This window comes from Lissotriton helveticus, assembly GCF_964261635.1.
Source record: "Lissotriton helveticus chromosome 1_1 unlocalized genomic scaffold, aLisHel1.1 SUPER_1_unloc_19, whole genome shotgun sequence".
Classification (NCBI taxonomy): Eukaryota; Metazoa; Chordata; class Amphibia; order Caudata; family Salamandridae; genus Lissotriton; species Lissotriton helveticus.
The window spans coordinates 2889927-2910374 of NW_027611658.1; the positions used below are offsets into that span (position 1 = coordinate 2889927).

Below are 20448 nucleotides of genomic sequence, written 5' to 3' on the forward strand. Positions count from 1 at the left end.
AATGAGATTGACACTGGAGCCTAAACCCACAGCTAAAAGCCTCTGAGTTATAATTGATAGTATTCTTAGCAAGAACCAGCAGGCTGGAGCAGTAGGATCTAAATGCAGATTTATGCTGAAACTGCTTAAGAAACTAACCCCACTCCTCCCACTTTAGACAAGAAATGCAATAGTGGTGGCCGCAGTCCTATCTAGATCGCATTATGCCAACCGAGTATATGTAAGAATACCCAGTATCACCATTCATAGACTACAAGTAATTCACAGCGATGCAGCTTGTTTACTACATCATCTTCAGAGGTAGGCACACGTCACACCTATATTGAAATAACAAATCCACCATCAGACCCTCTGCCTCAGCCCTAAAGGGTCGAGAGGTCTAGCCCCTCACTTCATTGCAAACCAGGTGGAAATGCATACACCCGTACAAAAGCAGAGATCTCCTCACTTGAATTTACTTTCTATTCCAAAATTACAGAGGATCAGATCAGGTGGACGCAGCTTTGTGGTACAAGCTCCCTCCATACTGGGCTCTCTCCCGGCTAAATCCATTTGAATCTAACTTCAAGTGTTTTCCCAGATATCTAACAGCCCACAAGCCTACTCATACCACATTCTTCCCTGGTCTGATTCGTTGTCTTCTCTTTTGCATATTTCTGATTCAGTTCCAAGAAACCCCAGGTTGAACATGCTCTCTATATATGCAATGACATAACAAGCATCTTGTAAATCCTGTAGAGGTTTGGTATGTTGGTGCGTGCTTCCGTCACTGAACTGAATATTGCAAAAGAGTTCTGTGTACAGTGTACAGTGTACAGTGCAAGTGAGAATGATAGAGCAGTCTTGTCTGCTAGGGTATTATAAACCTTTCATTGCTGCAAGGCTGTTACAGTATAAATTATTTTCATAAAATTGTGCAATTGGAGCAGACCAAGGAACACACATAGTGTTGGAAATGCATTTCAAATCACTGCCTTTCATAATATATTAACTGTGTTATGGATATTGTTAAATTCGCAATTTACTCGGATCACACTGGGGTTGGTGAGACAGGAAGGAATATTTTGACCTAGTGGTCCTGTGATAACGTGTTGTCTTTTCTCTTTTCCTCTCCTCTGTAGGCACTTGAGACTTGAAAATCAGAGTACCAGAATGGGCAGAAGACGGGCTCCAGAAAAGAAAGTGACAGCGCAGTGTTCACGTGAATCTCTCCATGACATCTCAACTTCAGGATCCCGAAATGATGCTCAGGGGGACCAGCAGCTGGAACTGATACTGGAGGACCTGCCCCACATTATCCTTTTATCCATGCTGGAGGAGTTGGAAGCCAAACTGAATAACTTGCTGAATGCTGTGGAGGACGTACCTTCTAGAGTCGCTGGGCTGATTAAGAAAATCTGGAAAGGAAAGGATCAAGGTTCCCTAGATAATGATACGGTGTCTTTGGAGATGGTCTGTCCAGTGAGCATTAGAGATTGCACTGTTAGCGGGTCTCCTGTGACACCTCAACTAGACAGGCCAGGGGATCCGAGCTTGTGTCTTCAGACAGTGTTTCCTGATGGGCATGCACCAAAGCAGGGGTGTACGCTCTCTTCTCCGACTGATGTTCAAGTGGGTCCATATGAGCCAAACCATTGTCTACAGCCAGTGTTTCCAGATCGACGTGACCCACGGGAGGACAAGTGCTTGCAACCTGGGTTTCCAGATGTACACGAGTCAAAGCGAGACCAGCACATGCAGCCTGGGTTTCCAGATGTACATGAGTCACAGCAGGACCAGTGCATGCAGCCTGGGTTTCCAGATGTACACGAGTTGGAGCAGGACTCGTGCATGCAGCCTGGGTTTCCAGATGTACACGAGTCACAGCGAGACCAGTGCATGCAACCTGGGTTTCCAGATGGAAATGGACTAGCTAGATTATACTCTATCCAGATGCTCTCAGATGGATCCTCCAGGCAGATCACTGGAGGCAAACCTGTGTCTTCACTCAGAATTTGTTCTTGGCCAGGCACCAGAGCAAGACCAGAGCGTACAGTCAGCGTTCCCAGAAGAGAGAGATCCAGATGGGCACCTGAAGCAAGAAAGGTTGAGTGCGCTACAAGGGTGTAGGCGCATCCCTGTGATGGGCACACTTGTGTGGAGCTGTGTGTGGTGAGACAACACAGTGGTTTCCGAATAGTTTAAACCAATAAAGTTCCAAATATTGAAAGTTTCAAATGGGTTTTTAATCCAGGTTTATCATGAGCAGTAGTTCATATTATATTCATATGAATTAGCAGACCTTCATTTTATATCGTCTGAAACTGTACATAGCTCCGATGCATTTCGGACAATGGTGTCCTTTCTCAAGGAGCTCTAAAACAAAAGAGGATATATTGCCAAATCAATGTCATGACAAAAAAATACGAGAAAATACAATACATTTCAGTGCATGAAAGAATAGTATGACATTTGTACTATATGCATCAGGTAGCGAGGAAACTATGAAAATTAAATGAAGGGTTGTTCGGAAAGTGAAAAAGTAAAATGAAAAAAGTGTGCGTAATACAGAACGAAAAAAGTGGTTACAATGATCGGGGTGGTATAACCAGCTATAGGAGTGCGGGTTCAGAGGTAACAGGGGTCAAAATGGAATGTGCTCGAGTATCAACCTGGAAGGTTGTGAGCGGTGATGGCTCGGAGGGTGACATCATGAACGTGGAAGCTCAGGAGAGCTTCAATAGCAGGCATGCGTAACAATATCAACAAGAAGCGATCCCGTCAATTAGAATACGGTTCGCTGAGTCTCAATCTATTGCATGGGGTTCGCTTAAAGAAAGGTTGCGGGAAGAGGCAGCGCCAATACACTTACCAAGTCTGTCTCAATAGCGGGACCGGCAAAAGCGATCCGTGAAGGTGAAATTCCGCGAGGTGAACGCGGAGTTTAGAGGGAGGGTGAACAAGTGAGGGAAACAAAAAAGGGACTTAGTGAAACGTGGATGGGTCAAATCAAGAGGGATGGGGGGTGGCCATCTTGGAGGGGGGAATGGGGAAGTGAACTCCCTACCACGGTTCCATAAAATGAATGTAAAAAATGACATTGACATAAGCAATCAGCAAAACAGTGTCACAGTGCATCAAAAGTTGCCCGCGGGCGGCATTATAAATAGCAACTTAGCTCAGTCCGGTCATTAAGACCAAAAGGTTTCTGTGATTGTAGCCTGTACATCCAGGCTGTTTCTCTTTGTAGTAGCGCCTTGTTGTTATCTCTGCCTTCTTGTCGTTGGACAATCTCGAGAACCATATATTTAATCTGGGATACATTGTGATTTGCTTCATTGAAATGAATAGCAATGTTAGATTTAGTGTTCTTGGTCCTAATATTGGACTTGTGTTCGTTCAACCTTGTCTTTATCTTCCTGCTTGTTTTTCCCACATATGTTTTGCCACATGGGCACTTCAGGAGGTAAATTAAGTTCGACGAGTCACATGTAGCATCAACGTTCAATTTGATGTTGAACCCTCTCATTGGGTGGCAGACCGTGTTGCCTTTGATTACATTGTTACAGTTACTGCAATGGTGACATGGTCGAGTGCCAGTGTGGGCGATAGATGTATTTACAGCAGGGGGCTTGGATAGAATTTCCTTAAAGTTCATAGGCCTGGTGTAGGCAAAGATCGGGGGATCGTGAAAGAGGTCACCGAAATCCGGTTCCGATGACAGGATGCGCCAGTGTTTCATGATGATCCGTTTATACTGGTTGCTTGAGGTCGAGTACCTTGAAACTAATACCATTCTGTGGCTTTCCGTTTTAGGTTTGCTCATGAGGGCGTCTGTCCTGGAGGTACTGGATATTCGATCCGTGGCTTCTTTAAGGATGGTCTCTGGGTATCCTCTCCGTTGAAATCTGGATGCCATGTCTGTAATTTGATTCATTCTGGTGTTGGGATCGGAAACGATCCTGGTCACTCTCAGCATCTGGCTATAGGGCAAATGTCTCTTGAGAGAGTCACGATGAAAGCTACTGTACAATAACGCATTGTTGCGGTCTGTAGTTTTCCTGTACAGGTCTGTCTGTATACCTTGTGGGGTTATTTGGATGAGGACATCCAAAAAAGCAATCTCTTGGTGATTGATATTCCAGGTGAAGTCAATGCGATCGTCTTTGGTATTGAGATCCGCTAGAGCCAGTTCTAAACTCTCTTGGGAGCCTTTCCAAATAAAAAGTAGGTCATCGATGTATCGTGTGTAAAGCTTAAGGTTGTCCTTCCAAATTTTGTTTTGATATATGTAGTTGTGTTCGAAATTGCCCATGTATAGGTTCGCGTAGGTGGGAGCCGCACAATTCCCCATAGCCATTCCGGACATTTGTAAGTACCAGGTTTGGTCGTGTTCAAAGTAGCTATGGTACAGGGTATATACCATCAATTCAAGAATGAAAGGTTTCAAGGTGTCATTAATTCCAGATGAAAGCAAGGCTTGTTCCACCGCGTTGATACCTCCTTCGTGCGGGATGGAGGTATATAAACTTCTCACATCGGCTGTGCAAAGGATCAGTTTCTCATTTTCACAAAATTCCATGGTCAAAAGTTTGTTTAGCAGTTGTGTGGTATCTTTGATGTAGCTAGGTAAATTTTGAACCATAGGTTGCAAATAACGGTCTATAAATTTACCAGTGGGTTCATGAATTGATCCTCTAGTCGAAACAATTGGACGGAATGGTGGGTCCAACAAGTTCTTGTGTATCTTAGGGAGCATGGTTATCGATGGACTCCGTGGATGTTCTGTGACAAGATATCTCTTAGTTGTTTCTTCAATGACTCCATCAGTTATAGCTTTGTTAACGATGGACAATAATTCCAATTTATATTCATTCGTAGGATTACCGTCTAGAGGTAAGTAAACATTGCAGTCCATGACATGTTCTGTGATTCTCTGGCTGTAAAGATAAGTGTTGAGGATGACGAGGGCGCCTCCTTTGTCAGCTTTCACACATTTTATGGCAGGGTTTTTTGCGATGTTTTTAAGAGTGTCCATATCTTTAATGGTGATGTTCTTATGAGTCTTTTTGCGAAAGTTGATTTTGGAGATGTCTTGTTTGACTAAAGTTTCGAACGTGTCAATACTTTTGTGACTGACAGGTGGTATGAAGGTACTGGAGGGTCGTAGACCCATAAGTTGGTCAGGTTTTGGATTAGTGGTGGGATCTAAAACCTTTTCAAAAAAGTGTTTGAGGCGAAGTTTCCTTGTGAGTTTGAACGTACTAACGTCCAGTTCAAGGAGGTTGGTGTCGCTGGTGGGAACAAAAGTCATGCCTTTTTGAAGAATCCTCGTTTCGTGATCGGTCAGGTGGGTGTTTGAGATGTTGATCACTAGCGGTGCTTCCTGGTTTTCTTGTTGGTCTTTGAGGGTTGTTGGATTTCTCCGTTGCCTTTTTCCAGCCCTCTTCCCCCGTCGGGGTCTGCGGTTTTGTCGGAACCTTCCCCTAAAAAAGACTCAGTGGTAGTTAAATCAATGTTCTGAGTTAGAGGTGCTTCACTAGATGCTTTCCCAACAACCCTTCATTTAATTTTCATAGTTTCCTCGCTACCTGATGCATATAGTACAAATGTCATACTATTCTTTCATGCACTGAAATGTATTGTATTTTCTCGTATTTTTTTGTCATGACATTGATTTGGCAATATATCCTCTTTTGTTTTAGAGCTCCTTGAGAAAGGACACCATTGTCCGAAATGCATCGGAGCTATGTACAGTTTCAGACGATATAAAATGAAGGTCTGCTAATTCATATGAATATAATATGAACTACTGCTCATGATAAACCTGGATTAAAAACCCATTTGAAACTTTCAATATTTGGAACTTTATTGGTTTAAACTATTCGGAAACCACTGTGTTGTCTCACCACACACAGCTCCACACAAGTGTGCCCATCACAGGGATGCGCCTACACCCTTGTAGCGCACTCAACCTTTCAACCATTTAAGACGTACCTTGAACAGTTACGCCACCTGTAGGAGCACCTTCACCTTGATACTTCGTTTACCTTCCTAAAAACTTCAATAAACACGCAGTGCGCCACGCCCATTCCATTTGGTACACCTGAAGCAAGAACCATCCCCGTTGTCTGCTAATAGCTGGGACCAGCAACAGAACCTCTGCCCACACCCAGTATTTCCTGAAGGACAGGAACCACAGCAAAACCACTGTATACAACCCGTGCTACCAGATGGGAAGGAACATGATGATCCCTTGGAGGAAGAATTGATGTGTTTTGATTTCCAAGATCCCCAGGAGAACCGCAGCCTACAACCCGTGTCACCTGATGGGATGTCATCAGACGAACACATTGAGTCTGGTCTATTGTCCTTGGATGAGTTGGGGTCACAACAAACCCAGTGCCTACAGCAACACCTATGCTTGAAGCAGGAACGTCCTTATGCGCAGGATCCAAACGTGAACTACGAGCTGGAATCTATGCATCCTGAAGCACGGAAACGAGAGCAGAAAGACGAGCTAGAACAGACCTGTGCAGATGCACTGGGTTCAGATCAGAACAACACGGTGGAACCACTGCACACTGCTGCACTGGATCGAGAGAAAGAATCAGTGCTTCCTGAAGCACAAAAAACAGATCAGAACACGGTGGAAACACTACACACTGCTGCACTGGATCGAGAGAGAGAATTGGTGCTTCCTGAAGCACAAAAAACAGATCAGAACACGGTGGAAACACTGCACACTGCTGCACTGGATCGAGAGAGAGAATCGGTGCTTCCTGAAGCACAAAAAACAGATCGAAACAACACGGTGGAACCACTGCACACTGCTGCACTGGATCGAGAGAGAGAATCAGTGTTTCCTGAAGCACAAAAAACAGATCAGAACAACACGGTGGAACCACTGCACACTGAGGAGCAGGATTCAAATCAGACCTGCAAGCTAGAACCAGCTTGTACTGATGCAGAGGGCTCAGATCCGAGCTACATACTCGAACCACTCCATCCTGAATCACAGCATCAACATCAGAACTGCAAGGCAGAACTGCTCTGTCCTGAAGAGCGGAGTCAGCCTGTGCCTCTATCATGCCTAGATCTGGACACAATTACTGCAGATGAAGACGCCCCCTCAAACTCAATGGAGACAGGACCAACACAGTCACCTTTATTGCCGTCCAAAGCCACCTCAGGTATGTGTTTCACTAAAAATGGACACACGGAGGGTATACTAACACAGGTAACCTCTTCAAAATGCATATGTGCAGATTTTAGAAAGTCTCCGAGGGGATTATATATGGTTTGGGTGGAACCCCCTGAGAGATACAGACCCCCAGAGTACACAGGGTGCAGATGTGTCCCTGCACTCTTCTCTGGTTCCACACAGGACTGCATCCTTCCTGTGCAGAAAGAGGCCTGGTTATGGGACTCCTCATGAGACAAATAGTCCAGTAGCTCTCGTCCTTCCTTGTTCATCCCCATTCCAGGCTGAGGAACTGGAAATAGCGCAATTCATGGGAATTACTGGCTGGAAACAAACTTAATAGTCTGATGCAAGTGATGTGGTGTTCATTGGGAATAGCAGACATGCGCAGTCTAGAGAGGGAACTGTTTCCTGTTGCAGTTACAGTGGGTAAAACGCAGTCATCTCTAGTTCCTGATATAAAAATCCTAGCCTGTATTCAGCCTCAACAGCAGGGCCCACCAGGGATGTTCTTGTCACTGCAGGGTACTCCAGGAGTGCTCACCTTCTCCTGATAAACAGTTACACAAAGTGATTTGTTATGTGTCACTGGTGAGTTCACCCTCCCAACCTCTAGCTCAATCCCAAGTGTGTTATGAATTGTTTTATGCGCAGACAAAAGTAGTGATGATCTCCCTACAGCAACATCCTGCCTTTAGCAAACTCTTTAAGTATGTAAAATCTCATCGCATCATGAGGTAGGGTTTGCACACCCGTAGTGCGAGTTATGGATTGTGGTTCTAACTAGAACTTGTATATTGCAGTGGTTTGATCAGTTTTAAGTTTTAACTATAAATGCACTTCACCCTTGTTTTTTAAGCAATTTTTATTTTTTTTATTTTTAAAGATCCATTAAGGTGTTATAACAAAACCAACTATAATTTCACTTTAACCTTATTCAGTGAAAATATATTAGGGATTAAGGCCAACATGCATCAAACTGATTTGCATTCACAAACGGTGCGAATCGCAAAATTCGGCCGTTTGCGAATGCAATTCTTTGTTTTGGGATGCATGAACCTTTTTGGCTTTTTCGCAATTTAAGAAATCGCAATTTATTTCTTAAATGCAATGCATCATCTGAAAAAAATTGCAAATTCGCAGATTAGAAGTGTTAAATTAGCATGAAGTCAACCTTCATGGTAATTTTAGAAAAGTTTCAAAAATGCACAAAAGTGCATTTTTGACACTTTCATTTTACACTAACACATGCCCTTGGGCATGTATGTGTGAAAAATGGACTGTATGTTACATTTCAGGGATGCAGGGGGGGGTCCTTTGGACCCCCCTGCACCCTAGAAATTGCATTCTCATTTTGCGATTCCTTAATTGCGAATCGCAAAATGAGAATGCCTTCCCATTGATTCCTATGGGCCTCTAGGCCCATAGGAATCAATGTAAAGGGATTCCTTATTTGTAATTTGCAAAATTGGGAATCGCAAATAAGAAAAAATAAGAAATCACAAAAATATATGCAATTTTTTAATGCATAGGTATTTGCGATTTCTAAATTGCGATTCCTTAATTTTCGCAATTTAGGAATCGCAAATACCAACAATGATGCATGTGGGCCAAAGTACCTCTGGCCACACATTATAAAAATATTGCATGTCAGTGAGGAGTTCCATAACTATATAGAGGAACGAGACCGAAGGCAGAGTTAATTTATACGGTTATGTGACTCCGAGGTGACTTGCAGTAATCTTATAATGTGCGCCAGGTGGTACTTTATCTCATATAATACATGTTCACACCATCACCTTTCCCACAAACCACTTAAAACCTTGTTGCGTAGCTCTTTCATATGAAAGAGCAAATATGTTTGCAAACATGAAGAATAAAAATAAAGCCTCTAGTGCAGAATTAAACACATCAAAAACCTGTGGGATATTTTTTGCACACAGATATTAGAAACAGTTCAATACAAGTCATAAAAAGCAGCAGTACCTCGGAACATGTAGAAACATGCAGAAAGATTCCATGATTCCACCTTTCCTCTATCTAAGGAGTTGAATAAATAAGCTTGTCTCTCTGCTAGTCACAGTAAGCTAGCAAAATAGAGCAGATGAAAGAAATCAACATTCCATTTGTTGCTTTAAACAGCTGCTTCAATTATGTTTTGTTAGACCTAGCATCATTGGCGTGGGTCTCCCTTCCTCTTTTCGCTTCCTATCTTTTATGTTGGCTGGATTTAGATGCTCTGGGCACCGTGCCACTGCTAATCATTTGTGCCACAGCACAAATGCTCCCTGTGTAAATATGACTGTATGAATTAGGATAACCATAATGCCTTGGTCTGTGTAGCATGTTCTAATAGCGAGTTACCCTCCATTTCACTGTTACCATCGTGAAGCTATCCGTTCTCATAGGCCAGAATGGGCAGGTTGACGATTACCTTCTATAATCCTATCTAACCCCCAGAACCTGATAGGAACTTCAAGTTTGATATGTTTATGCTCAGGACATTGAGAAACACCTTTTAGTAAGAACCATTTATATATCCCATGTTCGAAAAAGGCTCTTCTGGAACTTTTGGTGTTTTCTTGCCTGAGCTTTCCTGTAGGCTTTGCTAGTATATGTATTGGCCGTCTGGTTTTGGAGCAGCAGGGCCAGCTGGGTCAGACCTGGCTGGAGAGAGAGATCGGTATTCAGAGCATGGGGAGGGGTGACTCTTTGATCTGAGCAAGCCCGTGCTTGGCAAGGTGAATGATGGCTCCACCCCCCCACCCCCCACACTGGACGTCTGATAGGAGACCCCCGTATTCTGAAAGGGCAAGATGTCGCCTCATAAACCAAGTTCTCCCCGACCCCACCGAACTGGTTCTGACTGGATTGGGTGATTTGTGGCTTTAGAGAACAAAGACTTTTTAGGTATAAAACACTGCCCCGGAACCTTGTCCAGGTGTGTTCCTTCTGGATGTCAAGACGAAACTCTGTCCGAGTGAACAGAGGAAAGGGCTTTTGAAACTTTCACCAATCTTGCTGAAGAAACTACTCGAGGGCCTGAATCGAGAGCGCCTCCTGCCAAAGTCTCAGGGACCTTAGACTTCACCCCGTCAGCCATCGGAATTCCTGTGTGAGGAATTCTGCTTGCAATCCGGAGTCTCTAGTTCTACTGTGAGAACCGCGGACTGGGAACCTTTGCTGAATCAGTGTGGGGCGCTGCAGCTAAGAGAGAGCTGCCGCAACTGAGAGCCTGCCTGAATTTGAACCTCCGGAACCTTTGCTAAATCTGTGTGAGCCGCTGCAGCTAAGAGAGAGCTGTCACCGCTGAGAGCCTGCCTGAATATGAACCTTCGGAACCTTCACTGAATCTGTGTGGGCCGCTGCAGCAAACAGAGAGCTGTAGCCGCTGAGTGCCCACCGTTCTGCCAGCCTGGTCGAGACCATCCGTCATCCCGTGGGCCGCCGTAGCTAAGAGAGAGCTGCTGCCGCTGAGTGCCCTCACCTTTGCCAACTTTGTATCACCGTGATTTGTCCTGTGGGCCACTGCAGCTAAGAGAGAGCTGCTGCCACTGAATGCCCGCACCTTTGCCAACTTTGTATCACCGTGATTCGTCCTGTGGGCCACCGCAGCTAAGAGAGAGCTGCTGCCGCTGAGTGTCCGCACCTTTTCCAACTTTGTATCATCGTGATTCCTCCAGTGTGCCTCCGCAGCTAAGAGAGAGCTGCTGCCGCTGAGTGCCCACACCTTTGCCAATTTTGTATCACCGTTACTCGTCCTGTGTGCCGCTGCAGCTAAGAGAGAGCTGCTGCCGCTGAGTGCCCACACCGTTGCCAACTTTGCATCATCGTGATTCATCCTGTGGGCCGCCGCAGCTAAGACTGAGCTGCTGCCGCTGAGTGCCCTCACCTTTGCCAACTTTGCATCATCATGATTCGTCCTGAGGGCTGCTGAAGCTAAGAGAGAGCTACTGCCGCTGAGTGCCCGCACTTTTGCCAACTTTGCATCATTGGGATCTGTCCTGTGGGCCGCCGCATTTGAGAGAGAGCTGCTACCGCTGGATGCCCGCATCTTTGCCAACGTTGCCGGATCGTGATTTGTCCTGTAGGCCGTTGCAGCTAAGGGAGAGCTGCCACCGCTGTGTGCCCACTTCTTGCTCACCATTGTCGAGGATTGATATAATTGCTTTGGAAGCCAGATTGGGAGTTGTTCAGGACATGGTTCACTTCGATGAACTTGGAGAGTTGGATGTTGAGGGCCTTTTCGATGACCTTGGCAAGGGAGGGGAGGAGGGAGATAGGTCTGAGGTACTGGAGGTCTGCGGGTCTGCGAATGGCTTCTTCAGCAGGGGGGTTGATCTTGGTTTGTTTTCAGGCGGCTGGGAAGGTGGCCATTTTGATGGCGCAGTTGATGGTGCTGCCAATGGAAGATGTGATAAGGGCAAGGATCCAGTGGGGCTCTGGAGTGGATGCTTGAGTGTGTCATCAGTGGTGAGTGGAGTCCAGTTGAGCATGATATGTTGGGGTAAGGCCTTGTTGTGTGCGGTGGTGGCAGGCATTGTAGCAGGGTCTTGGGTGTCAAAGCTGTCGTAGTTCTGCTTGATCTTGTGGTGAAGAATGTGATGAGTTTGTTGAAGAGGTCTTAGGGAGGGTGAAACGTCTGTGGTCTCGCTGTTGGGCCCGAAGAACTCCTTGACGATGGCAAAGACTTCTGTGTTGTTGTGTGCGTAGGCGTTGATTCTGTCTTTGATGGTCATTTTCTTTGTGGTTTTAAGGAGAAGGTGGTGTGCGTTGACAGCGGTATGCTTGGGTTTCTGGGATTTTGTTGTGCCTCTATCTCTTCTCGAGTTGTCTGCTGGTACGGACTTGTGGAGGGCTGAAGTGAACCAGGTGGCTTTCGTGAAGTTTTGCCTGCCTTGTGTCTTCTTCAGGGGTGCTGGTGTGTCAGCTCAGTTGGAGATCCATTGATGACGGTTGTGTGCTGCGGTGTTGGCATCTGCTGGTGGTGCGGTTATGCTGAGAAAGTTGACAAGAAGTTATTCGGTGGCCTTGTTTCAGCTACAACAGATGGGGCAGGGGGGGGTGACGGTGGTGGTGAACAGTGGGAATGGCTAAGTGCACACAGTGCGAGTTGGTCCACAGGAGTTCGGTGGTGTGGCTGTAGGTGTGGTTCCCCTGACGGAGAAGATGAGGTCTAGCGTGTGTCTGACTGTATGGGTCTATGTAGTGACTAGCTGCTTGAGTCCGATGTTGGCGAGGTTCTGCAGTAGGGAGTCGGTATTTTGGTCACTGGGGTTGTCCAAGTGAAAGTGGAGGTCTCCGAGTAGGATGTAATCAGTGGATGCTAGAACCTGGAGTGCGATGAGGTCTACGATGGCTTCGTTGAAGGTCGGGTGGGGGCTGGGGGTCTTGTAGATTAGGGAGCCACGGAGGGTGGTGATGGGGTTGCTCTGGATCTGGAAGGGGAGGTGTTCCATGGTAGTCGTTGAGTCATTCGAGTAAGTGGTCAGTTGGTGGGTGTTTTTGCGGATGATGGCTTTGCCTTCTGCTGGTCGGTCGACACTGTATTTGTGGGTGAATTTGTAGCCGCAGGGGATCGCAGTGGCATCACTGATTTTTAAGTCCAACTTTTTGTGCCTTCAGTGGGCATTATCAATCTAGTATGATTGTGAGGTATACCCCCCTTACCCGAGGTAGTGCACTGAGAAATGTAAAGAAATTCTATATTTTGAATCTTGCAAGGAAATGATGGCTTATTTTAACATGTGTTCCAGAGAGTGTCAGTAGTGGGAAAGTTTGCAGATTCGACATCAGTATTCATCCTATGTGCCCGTGTAATTTCCAATCTTTATTCAGGCCCTTGACTTCCTCGGCACCCAGCTCTGTATTAGATCTTAAATCGATTCTTTTCAATTTCTTCTCTTGATCACCGCCTCTGATATAAGGCCAAAGAAACCGAGCGCGTCTACAATGATATCATGGCATTTTACAAAATCTCCAGACACTGGTGAATTTAAGTCTGCCTGTTTGATGCCTCTCATGTGCTCCATCACTTGCCAATGGGGAACACCAAGTTGGCCACATATTGTTTTCTATGTGTGCATTCTTTCACGTATATATACACAGAAATCTGTGCTACAGGTTTTGAATTGATTGCTTTTCCTTCCTGTTATGCAGAATAACCTCATTTATTTTGACACCAGATTTGCAAGCCATACGTTTCCCTCATTTTTTGAAACCTTTTAGGTTAGATGGCCCCTTTCTCTCATTGGACTATCCATATAGCTATGGGCTTGTTGGTCCTTTAGGGATAGGGCTTTACGATGCGTGATGGAGGGATGTGAGGTAATATCGTGTCCAATCACCTGATCAGCTTTTAATATTTTCTGATGTTTAGAATTTGTCTTGCTGCTGTGTACCTCGTATTGTTTGTAGTGATGAACCTTACGGTAATATCAGGTCCCTCCTTTGGTGTCTCTGATTTGAAAGTAGTTTATTCATGTTCTGGGTGCTCGCTTGGCTGCCGGCCGTGTACTTTTTTCTTCCTTCTCATACGCTTCTTGGCTATCACAGTTTCTACGGGTCCGTAGCATTTCACCATAGGGGATACTTTCTATCAGTTTCTGTGGATGCACGCTATTCACAACGCCCTGCTTTTTCCTTTCTATGTAGGCTTTTGACCATGTGTGCTTCTCTAGCTCAGTATGGATAGCCAGGTCATTTATAGATTTATTTCTGATCTAATGAGTGAATTTTCGGTTGAGATCAGTTTTTGTCTCTGGATTAATCTTTTAGACATTTTCATACTTCCATCTCACAGCAGGGAAAGGTCATCTATATCCCCGATTCAAATCAGCGCATGTTTAGTCATGTTTTCATTTTGTGATGTCCAGACCACCTGTTATGTGCCCGGGCTAGGTCCATGTAGTAAAGTGGCTCATTTCATATATTGTCCTATTTTTTACAGTAACATTTCTGCACATATTTGCATGCACGACAATGTTGGATTAGTTTCTCTGAGACTACTTTGTTTACACATCTAGCTTCACACAACATTATCACGATGCCTCGAACACTAAGTACAAGGCCTCTTGACGCACTATGTACAAATGTCATATCTTCATCCACAGGGTGACAAGGCTATCTACATATCTAGAACATAGACTAATCTATACGTACATCACAAAGGTGTTTTCTAGTATAAATAATGAGCATCCCAATATATTAGTAGAGGAGGCGCTACAGCTGACACCGAGGGTTCGTGCAGGCTGAGACTTCACTATGCAGCGGTTTGGCATCTCCGTGAGGGGGAGTTCAGTTTGTAACCAAGAAGGGGCTGCATTCTTTCCTGTCAGGTACTGGAGTGGGATCGTCCCTTAGTGGGGATTCTTGGCTTCACACCCACTCTAATTGCACGGAGAGTAGGAGTACGCTTGATTACTGCCTTGCTTATATGCCTGCATATATGCATGGGTTTAGCACCATGGTAGATCTATATCTACTATTTACGGGCTTGTAATCACTTTCATCTGCTTCGGTCTACAGATTATTGCAGCTTATGTATTCTATACAAGAATAACGTTGGTTCAATAAATATATTGAAAACGTCCCACTGTGAATTCTCTGTATATTTTTCTGAGAGCAAGTAAGCTTGAGTGACTGAGCAAAAGGTTCTGTTCTGTTTCCACGATCCCTGAGGGGTCAGGGTTGTCACGTTCAGAGGTTGCCAGAAACCATTCGCATCCTGGTAAGGTTAGGGAGGCTTACGGTGGCACTGTGAGCTAGCTGGTCTCTAGGCCAACTCATCCTGCAGAGGTGCCCCGAGCCAGTCTAGGCACCTCATCCAAAGTTTATGTTGTCCAACAAACAAGCAGGTCCTACGGATTAGTGGGAACTACACAACACACCTGTTCTCTCCACCAGACCAATCAGGAAACAACTCAAGACCTGGCTATTCGAGCAGTAGCGGACCCCTTCCCCCAAGCGCCTTGAGACCCCCCGGGTGAGTAGCACGCTATACAAATGCTATGATTCATTGATTGATTGATTGACCACAAATACATTTGCATAGTTGGGAGAGCAGGTGCCCATTGCTGTCCCTGAGTTTTGTCTGTAATATCTATCTTTAAATATGAAAATATTGTTATTTTGGCAAAAGTCATGGTGCCAAGCATCCATGTATAGTCATATGGAGATATTGGTCTATTGCAAAAAGCATTTTCGTAGGCTCTTAGACCTTGCAAGTGTTGTACACATAATTAGCAAGATCACATCCTAGGTAATTGTCAAATATGATTGTCTCCTGTGTATATCTTTTGTGGAAAATTCTCTCTGTCTTTACAATATGATTGGAGGCTCTCCACAAGAATCAGCAATAAATGGTTTTAGTTTATGGCTGTGCTTTCCAGTGAGCTATTGTTGGAGGGGACTATACGCCCCCCCTTGTTCTTGCATACATTTGTTAGAAGGTAAAAGCATGGTACAGTAGAGGGTAGTGTTTTACACAAATGAAAATGTTGCCATTCCCATTTCACAACAATCTGTATTTAATAATTATTGAAAAGCCTTTTGTTCATAATTGCAAAGAATCATTAAAACCACATTCTTGCCCCTTATTGGATGACATTGGTACTTATTTTGTCATTACGGAATGTGTTAATGGCCTCCCTTTGTCCATTACTCAAGTTGGATCTGATTCTTCCCTTCCTGCCTTGACTGGTGAACAATTTATTTGAACAAGTCTTTGGCGACCAAGTCACTAAAGACATCCAGATTATCATGAGGCAAGGAGGAGTTATATGTAGCTTGCTTTTTGAAACAAGTTAGGCTTCCCTGATCTATCTGTGCCCCCTTTCCCAGCAATGCTTCTCGCTCTTTCGTTGCACATATATTTCCATTATCCAGACCAGCCAATGTCATGAAGTATCAGCGTCTCTTGAACACAAGTCATGTTTTCTGAATTGGGCTTCCCTATTCTCATGTTCATTGGCTTGGGTCTGATTTTATGTTGATATCTTTGAAACGTAAATATGTCAATTCTACATGAACTGTAATCTAAGTCCCTCCTGGGGCAAAATTATAAGCCAAGGTTGTGGATATTTAGTTCATCCATTGTCAATTAATGTTGTGATGAGTTAATAATCATATCTCGCCTTGCTCTATCACCTTTCTCTTCCTATGGGGTGAGTTATCTTTTTGTCTTCTATTTGCTATTTCCTGTCTTTCTCTTCCTCTGTTTGTGCCTCTTGCTTTTGTTTTTCCTTTCTATGATATTCCATTGTTCGTCCTTGTCTCAGTAACCCGTACTCAGTGAAAAAAGTGGCAAGTAGGTTTTTTACTAGGTAGTTGCTAGCAGAGTCGTCTGAGTCACCTTCTGAGCTTGATTCCTCTGTCAGAAGTTCATGTCGTCTTTGTGTCTATGGAATTCTGACTGCTCTCCTTACTTATTCGTATCATCTGACAAAGTTTAAGACTCTTCCAGGACAGTAGTCTTGCTTTTCCTTTTAAAATTTCCTCTTTTGTAGCTAATACCTCTTTCTTATCACTTGTTCATCATTCTCGTTGTCCTTAAGTTCAGCTCTTAGTTTCAAGTGCCACAAATGCGAGATTGGAGAACTCCATCGGACTGCAGACTTAGAACTGTAACAAGAAAAAAAACAAGTTAGCAGGCTTTTCCATCTATGAACTCATGATCTGGAACAACATCCTTGTATCCATCAGGACCGGCCAACATTTCTCCCATTTAGGAAAGAGTTGAGGACTCCCTTCTTTAAAAATAATTTATGCTCATCTTTGGCCCTAGCTTTAGGCTAGGTTTGCAGTATAGAAATAACATATAGATCCATACACAAAGAAGCTGGCCTAGCCTACACTAACGTTTGAATACTTTTGAAAAAACTCTTGTGAAAATGTTCATGGGAGAGTTGAGAATGGTTATCCCACCAGAGCACCCCTGGCATCCAGTTAAGATTTTAATGTTGTCTTATCAAGAGTAACAAGTCAACCTTTTAAGCCACTACATCACTGCAAGCCTTAATGGAGATAGTTGTCTACCTAGTAGCAGTCACTTCCTCAAACAGTTAGCAAACGACACGCCCCATCAGTAGATGAACAGTTCCTGCAAGTTTACAAAGACAAAGTTAAATATGCATCCAGTGTTAAACATGCACTCATGCTCTACATTATCAGATTTGAAAATGTATGAAAAATAAGACCGTTTTTTGCACCGGCACAATTTGGCATATGGGTTTCTACTCGTGCGGAGACTAGGGGTGGGCGGAATTTGCGTAGTCGTGAACACGCTGAATTGCTTCTTCCGCCCGTTCACAATGCTTTTTTCCTGTTCGCGAACGCTGTTTCCATGCTCGGGGGGAGAATATCTCGCGAACACACATTTTGAAAGCGTGAACAAGCAAAAAATTCTGCGAAGCCGCGGATCTCGGAAGTTTTGGCAATACCACTTTCTCAGAGTAATGCAAAATTACCCAAATTCCACAAATGCCGCAAGTTTGATATTTGATATTTGATATTTATGGGAATTTGTAAAGCGCGGCTATCGCTCCGGAAGGAGCATCTTGGCGCTGAGCGTACAGAGAAAAGAAAGGTGGTGATAAATGGATCAGATGGCTGCTAGAACGGAGGTATCAGATTGCTGGAACACCCAGGTTTTCAAGAGTTTCCTGAAGTTGCTCTCAGTTTCGGCTAGCCTGACATTGACAGGGAGGCTGTTCCAAGCTCTTGCTGCTAGGAAGGAGAAGGTTTTCCCTCCCTTGGTTTTTAACTTAAATCTTGGGATTATGATAAGATTGGTTCCTGAGGATCTCAGGCAGCGTATAGGATTGTAATACATAAAGCGCTTGGTAAAGTAGAGGGGGCCTGCAAGTGGAACTGAATTTACCGCCCAGGCCTAGCGGAGACACCACATAGAAATACTACAGGCTGAGTCCACGTGTGATAAAGATGCACCCATGGCTTTTCTACCCAACATACCTCTAGTAGATAATTGTAAAGCAGAAACATGTGGTTCTGTGCATCCTTTCATAAAGTATTTCTCTGTTGACATCAATGCAAGGACGATACCCAGAAGTGTTTCATTGTTCTAAGCATATTAGTAACTCAATTAGCAATTCTTTCCTTTCAATCAATCAATCAATCAGCGGTTTATAGAGCGCGCTACTCACCCGCGAGTGTCTGAAGGCGCTGGGGTGGGAGGTGGGGGGGAGGTAGCAGCTCCGGGTCAGTCAAAAAGCCAGGTCTTGAGGTCCTTCCTGAACATGTGGAGGTGGAGGGTCTGATGTTGACCGAGAGCTCGTTCCAGGATTTGGCTGCGATGTAGGAGAAGGTTCTCCCACCGTTTCTGTTTCTTCGGATATGGGGGACCTCTGCCAGGGTGAGGTCAGTGGAGCACAGGTTCCTCTTGGGTACGTGGACATCATACTCGGTCGTTGAGGTATGTGGGTCCGATGTTGTTGAGGGATTTGTAGGCACGGGTGAGGAGTATGAAGGTGATCCTCTTCTCGACGGTGAGCCAGTGGAGGCTTCGTAGGTTTTGGGTCATATGTTCGTGGTGAGGTATCCCTAGAATGAGCCTGGCTGCGGCGTTCTGGACCTTACAGATTCTTTTAAGTTATGGCACAACCTGTGATGTGCCACAGCTGCTGCAAATGGAAAATGTTACTCTCTTGCAAATACTGTCAGTTTGTCACGTTGCAGGCTCACATGCATCACCCACTTGCTGTATGGTTGGAAAGTATATAGGTTGCTCAGATTAAGCAGTTTATATTTTTTATTTTACACATATAAGCAGTCGTACTCCGATGGAGAAAACAACACAATGATTTTAATTGTAGTCTGCGCGCTGATGCATTATGCCTTTCTGGTATGGGATTACGAGTCGTTCTCCAGATCAAAACTCAATCTTAAATTAATTATTTTTAGTAGTCAGAACCCAACCCATGAGAGATCACCACATGTGAACGGTAGAACTACAAGCAGCAAATGATTGTTTACAGGTAGTAAAATGTTCCTTCCTTCCTAGACATTACTGTCCACCTTTCTCATATTATAACCGTGCATTTCTTTTAAGAAATATTTCCCATGTATAATTTTCAGTGATTTCATTCTGCAGCACATCAGTCGCAGACAGAAAGTATGAATGGGAAAGAGAAACGTAAAGCTTCTGGAGGAAGGAAGAATTTTGCTTATAAAATGAATGAAAGAAAACACAAAGGAATACAGAGGAGGGAGAATTTTAACAATAAAACAATACTTGCAAGGCAGAAAAGAATACGCACCGGCCTAAGAGCTTATGCCTGTGCTGAGTGTAAGAAGACATTTACTGGAAAGACGCATCTTTTACTGCACAAACAAACACACAAAGATCGGTATCCCTACACTGAGCATGAAATGACGTTTGCTGATAAGGCAACACATGAAAAGACTCCCAAAGGAGAGCGGCCCTTTCACTGCAATATTTGTGAGAAAAGTTTTACTCAGAAGGGAAATCTTCTACAACATCAAAGCGTACACACAGGAGAGAAGCCTTATCACTGCACTGTGTGTTCCAAACCCTTGTCTCAGAAGGCAAACCTTGTACGGCATCAAAGAACACACACCGAAGAGCAGCCTTATCACTGCATTGAGTGTTCCAAACACTTTTCTCAGAAGGCAAGCCTTGTACTGCATTAAATAACACACACCGGAGAGAGGCCTTTTCACTGCACAGTTTGTTCCAAGAGGTTTTCTAGGAAGGCGACCCTTGTACAGCATCAAAGCGTACACACAGGAGAGAGGCTGTATCACTGCACTGTGTGTTCCAAGGGCTTTACTCTTAAGGCAGACCTTGTACGCCATCAAAGCATACACACAGGAGAGCGGCCTTATCACTGCACTGTGTGTGAGAAGAGGTTTTCTCAGAAGGCGACCCTTGTACGGCATCAAAGCGTACACACAGGCCAGAGGCTTTATCACTGCACTGTGTGTAGCAAGAGCTTTGATCTTAAGGCAAGCCTTGTACGCCATCAAAGAACACACAGGTGACGGCCATGACGCCGTACAGGATATGGAAACTGCTGTAAACAAAAGGTGGTGCTCAGCAAACTCAAGTAACACATACAAGATGGAAGCCTTCTTGAAGCACTGCCAAAAAACCTTCATTTAGAAAAAGAAATCTGATATTTTACATCATCTAAGAATCTACAGCTGAAGTTAGACCTCCTATGACATCTAACGATCCTTCCGGGCTGAGATCCTCCCTTTCCTCTGAATGTCAGAAGAGCTTTGAG

At 44.5% G+C, this 20448-nt stretch overlaps 1 protein-coding gene across 1 annotated transcript in view; it reads left to right on the top strand.

The window, feature by feature from the left end:
- Window positions 1-1144: 1144 nt before the first annotated feature.
- LOC144805697 (uncharacterized) overlaps window positions 1145-20448 on the top strand; it is a 171276-nt gene continuing 151972 nt past the window's right edge. The window contains 6 exon segments of the mRNA XM_078672203.1: window positions 1145-1913; window positions 1915-2090; window positions 6096-6709; window positions 7001-7172; window positions 19293-19401; window positions 19606-20171. Coding sequence (XP_078528329.1) covers window positions 1153-1913; window positions 1915-2090; window positions 6096-6709; window positions 7001-7172; window positions 19293-19401; window positions 19606-20171 — 2398 coding nt within the window. The 5' untranslated portion in view covers window positions 1145-1152.